Consider the following 5,391-nt stretch of genomic DNA (forward strand, 5'->3'; position numbering starts at 1 on the left):
CACGCCCCGCCCAGCGACACACACTGCAGGCCGAAGCCCACAGCGCGCGCGCGCCGAGCAGCTGGGCCGTGGGCCTTGCTCGCTCGCGCTGCGTTGCTTGCTGTGCGTGCTGTTGCGTGCTCGCGCCAAATGGGCTGGCCTTGCTCGCCTTTGCTCGCGAGCTTGCTGGCTCGTTGGGCCTTGCACGCTTACGTGCTTGACTCGACGGGCCGGCAACTCCGATGCCCTTCGTATTCGCGATTTAATATATTTCCGATATATTATTTATCGTTTCGTATTCGACGAATCACCGTCGTACGATACGATTTATTCGTGTCGCCCAGCTTACGAATATTCGCGATACGATATACGATTCCGACAAAGGTCGTATCGTATAATACGTTTCCAACTAATTCCCGAAAAGCTATTAAATGAATTTCCGATTCATTTAATCCGGTGATCTGTTACGTGTCATTGGTGTGACCTTGTAGGTTCAGTAAAGAGTAAGTTGTGAGTTCAATATCCATTAGAACTCACTTATCGGAAGCATTGCTCCAGCTAGCTGTTCCGATTACTTGATCTCACTGAATTAATTGTTCGCAATTAATCCGAACCTTGGTATTAGACTTAATGCACCTTGGGTGAAGGACATATTTCCTTCAAATGGTATAGATTGTATATGTACTGTTTTGCAGGTTATTGAAAAGTGACTAGTATGGCCCAAATAGGATAGAAAATATGGTGTGCGTACCATTAATTTGAATGTAATATTGGTCTAAAGTACCAAATTTTATTGCTTTTAAATATGGTCTGCGTACCATTAAATAGTTGTAATTAGTATAATTATAGCTTATCCTATTTGAAAAAAATGGTGCCTCCTATGGTGAAATTCAAGACGGAGTTTCCAATCCATTTTCAAGACGGACTTTGAAGTTGAAGTTTCAAGATGAAGTCGGGCCATACTAGATCACATTTATATCTTATGCATGTTTTAAGTTATTTATTGCTTTAAATATGTCTTAATTATGCATGAGATTATGGCTTGATTATGTTGCATGATTAAGGATTTTAGTTTATTTAAAATCTAACCAACATAGTAAGAGCCTTAAGTTCCAAACTTAAAAATTGAGTTAAAAGGTGCCATGCCAAAATAACACTTACTTGGATAACCTTTACATCAATCTTAGTAATAGTTTTCCGCCATAGCGAGTTGTTACTTATTGATTCTAAAGGGGTAAGGTACACAAATAATTGTGAGTACATGTTAGTTTTGGTGAAACTCAACGATATAAGTAAGGAGTCCTTTTATGTCGTGGCAAATGAGATAGGTTTACCTGATAAGTTCTTAGACGTACCTATCAACCAAGAGTAGTTTCTAGACTATTAGCAAAGGCTTTGCTTACGTAAAATATTTTAGAAGTGAGTCTAAATACATAATGTGCTTAATTCTTCAATGATTTAAGGATCTTGGAATCATTTTATTCACACCTGCCGGAACAATAAATTCGAATAAAATGCCAATGACTTGTTTAAATTGCATGATTGCTTTAATTTTCAAGTTATTACTAATGACAAATGTTTAGACTTTGCATGCCTCAATGTATGTTTTAATTATTGTTTATAATTAAATATCTTGCACTGCAGTAAATCCTTTCAGAAAGGTAACAAATAGGGCGGAATTATTTGATTGCCCTTCAATATAGCTAACAAATAGGGAGAGATGTTTCGATTGCCCTTTAATATAGCTAACAAAGAGGGCGAAATGGTTTAATTGCCCTTTAATAATTATTCAGAGTAATATTAACAAAGAGGGTGAAGGATGCTTCGTCTTCTCCTCCGGTCCTCCCCTGTTTCTTCTAATCCTTCATTTTCCTTTTAAGCAACTTGATCCAGATAAACTTGATTTTCCATTCTCTTCTTACTCCAGATTCAAAAAGAAAAAATAGTTTTTCTCTGCAAATTTTCTAGAACCCTAGAAATCGATGCAGGGGCGGATCCAGGAATTTATAAATGGGGGTCCAAATATTTTTTTTGGTTTGCTTTCTAATTTCTCATATTTGCTCTTTTTAGGGGGTTAATGTTGAGAGGTAAGTAGACGAAATATTAAAAACGTTATAATAAAATACGTGGATGATTTATGATCTTTAATTTTGGTTTTTAATAACAATAAAACTCAACACTTAGTTCAAATTACAACAATAATTTGGTGCAATTTCAATTTAAAATGAAAAAAAGAGTTTGTCATAATTTGAAAGAGATTTACTCTATTACAATAATTGTTACTGAACAAATAGTACACAAAAACACTAATAAGAAAAATGAACATCATTCTTAACGCTTATGGGGCATTATGCTATTATATACGAAGGAATTAATTAAGCCTCTAAGTCTAAGAAACATGCAACTATAAGTCTATAAAAGTGGAGTATAAAAATACATTATTAGAAGTATATGTTATGGAAATTGCAAAACCTTTTTGAAGAAAAAATAACAATCCTTTTTTCTTCTTTTTTTCGTAAAAGCAAAATCATAAACCATTATAGGGGAAAAAAAAAAGGATGACGGAAAAACGACTTGTAAAAGGATAAGGAGAAAAAGTAAAAAGGGGATAAAAATTTATACTTAGCCTCCCATTAATGGTATTAGAACCCAGGTCCCATGTGTGAAATAATATTCAAGCAACCATTATGCTACAAGTATATTTCCTTATCACTAATGTAAGTTAATTAGACATAACTTAAATATTTCAAGTGCAATTAATTACCCAATATCAATTTTACAGTTTTTTTCCAAAAATAATGGGGTCCCTTTGGACCCCTCGGGGTCTAGCTATATAGGTCCGCCTCTGAATCGATGTGTTCAAAAAAATCTCAAAAAGGTACTAATCTCTTGTTCTTTCCTTCAAATTAGTTATGTGGAAGGCAATTTTATTTTGTTCAAGTTCCATGTTAGAGAAATTTGTTGTAATTGATTGGTTTTCCTCGGCTCTGATTGTTTTTATATGACTCAGGTGCTCTGCAGTTGTTCAAACACCTGGTTATTGGCTTCTTCTTAGACTTTGGGGATTTTCTTGGTAATATTTTTCTCCCTTTCATCTGTGTTTTTGTTCTGGCATTTGGCACACGTCCTTTCATCTGCTGATGTACGTTTCAATAATCAATCCCTAGCTTTTTTTAGCTTCATGTTTGGATTCACCTGCTGAGCCTAGGTCTATTCCTTCATCTTCGATGTACCCCACGCTTGATGTCAGTGACAGGATCTTGGCTGAGAAGGTAGTTTCTATAATGACTAAGAAATGTGATTATCTTGAATGTATTGGTAATTTGTTAAGTTTAAATTATAATATGACTTACAGTATATACAATTAGCTTAGTATGAATGATGATAATAGTAGTTCTTGAGTGGTTTACTTGATATATATTGTGCTGCTTTATATTAGTGCTCTGTACTGGTAGTGTTGTTGTATGGCATAAAGTTCAATGAACAGGATGATTTGAACCACGAACATTGTGATATGAATAGAACTCAGGAAAGATTATGTTTACAAACTATGGAAATACAAAAACTTAGATACTGGTTTATTATCATCTACTTGAGGTTCTATTGTACGAGTATTTTATTAAGCCAAGAGGTTCTAATTGACAGGTTATATGTGCTGGAAAATTCACTTGTATAGAGTTCTGTTTGGTATGTTCACATGACTTGTTTGAGTAACCTTAGTTTATTTTTGGTTTTGAAATTATGTAGTTACACCGAGCTGGAGATTGTTATCCCTGATAATGGGGTTATTGGTTTGCATTCTGAGAATTTGGAGATTGAGAGAGTTTTGGTAGATGGGGAGCCAGCAGAGTTTGATGTTTTCCCTCATTATCAACCCGTTGAAATTGAGAACAGGTGGTGTTCCATGTCTTCTGTGAGTTCTGCTGCAGATGCTGCTGGCGTGACTTACATATTAGCAGTGGAAAGAGAAATAGTTTCGAACCTGCTAATCCTTAGCCGTAAGTCAATCGACACAGGAAACCAACAGCAGGGACAACTAACCCTGGAAAATGGGGTCCAATCAAACAGCAAAGTGAAGCAGGTTTTATTTATATCTTGTGCTTTAGATGAGTTTTTCTATGTCAACTTTCCCTTATGTACTGGATTCTTAATGTCTTATGTAACATGATTCACTGGTTTGTCATGCAATAAACTGAGATTGCTTGTACACGACCCGCACACCCATCCACTATAAAAATAAAGGGAAAAAAGAAGTAAATACTATCGTGCTTGGGGTTGCAGACTTGCAGCTAATTGAGGTAATTTGAATTTTCTACCATTGTGGCTGTTATCATAATCTGTGTTCCAATTTTCTTGTTGGGAATCCTCATATTTCCTAAAGTATTGTTAATTTTTGTTTGGAGTAGATAAATTTCAGTAAGGGTAAAAATTTAAACTTACTACTATTGTCGTTTGCTCTACAGTTTATTGGAGATTTACTATCTTTATTTGTTGCTAGTACCTCCCTTGGTGTCATAGTAAGTTTCTCTCTAGCTACATCACTCTCCCATTAGTCCCCTTTTCAAATGTTTAGGGCGCATTAATTGCATGTGTTATTGCTTATGATATCAGATGTTGCAATTTGTGTTAGACTAATAATTCTTTATCTTCCTCTGCAGATTGAATTGGTTTGTGCATATGTAACAAAAAATTGCACAGAAAATATTGGGTGTCCTGTACTCTATCCCAGATAAGTGTTCATGCTCTCTTCCCTTCTCAATAGTTATGATTTCTTTAAAATACCAAAATTGATGATTGAACACATTGTACATTGTTTTGTAATTAAATTTACAAATTATTACAGAGTATTAAATTTAGGTAATGTTAATGTGAGATTGAATCACATCGTCTCGTTTGCTCTATTTTTTTTTATAAGCTCATAACAATAGCCTACTAGCTCAATTGGTAGAGCATTGTGCAAATGCACAAAGGATGTGGGTTCAAATCCCACGTAGGTTTAATTGTTTGATATGTTGGTTAAACTGCTCTTTTGAAAATATTGAATTGAAATAATTAAAATTTATTTCCTATAGATGTGAACAAAGAGGGCGATTTTTCAAAATCGCTTTCACTGGCTGAATACAAGGAGGGCGTGTTATACTTGGTGTCATCCTTGTTTGAGAACAGAGAGGGCGAAATATTAGTTTGCCTTATTTGGTTACAAAGAAGGAGAAAATAGTTCCCTCTTTGATTTTGATCAAAGAGGCGAAATATTTCGCCTTGCTTGATCTAAATCAAAGAGGGCGAAATCGTAAAGTTGCTCCTAAGAAGCTAATACAACGAGTGTAAGAGGGCGGCATGAGGGCGAGCTGAAAATTGCCCTTGTAGGCTGAAAGGGCGATATATTTAGCAAAGAGGGCTATTTTTTTTTGC

At 35.3% G+C, this 5,391-nt stretch overlaps 1 protein-coding gene across 1 annotated transcript; it reads left to right on the forward strand.

Moving 5' to 3' along the window:
• Positions 1 to 2,905: 2,905 nt before the first annotated feature.
• LOC130463862 (transcription initiation factor TFIID subunit 2-like) lies at positions 2,906 to 4,712 on the forward strand. The gene is made up of 4 exons (XM_056833137.1): positions 2,906 to 3,251; positions 3,727 to 4,138; positions 4,443 to 4,496; positions 4,638 to 4,712. The coding sequence occupies exons 1-4, from the start codon at positions 3,223 to 3,225 to the stop codon at positions 4,710 to 4,712; spliced, it is 570 nt and encodes a 189-aa protein (XP_056689115.1). The 5' UTR covers positions 2,906 to 3,222.
• The last annotated feature ends 679 nt before the right edge of the window (positions 4,713 to 5,391 follow it).

The sequence above is a fragment of the Spinacia oleracea genome, chromosome 1 (assembly GCF_020520425.1).
Source record: "Spinacia oleracea cultivar Varoflay chromosome 1, BTI_SOV_V1, whole genome shotgun sequence".
Lineage (NCBI taxonomy): Eukaryota > Viridiplantae > Streptophyta > Magnoliopsida > Caryophyllales > Amaranthaceae > Spinacia > Spinacia oleracea.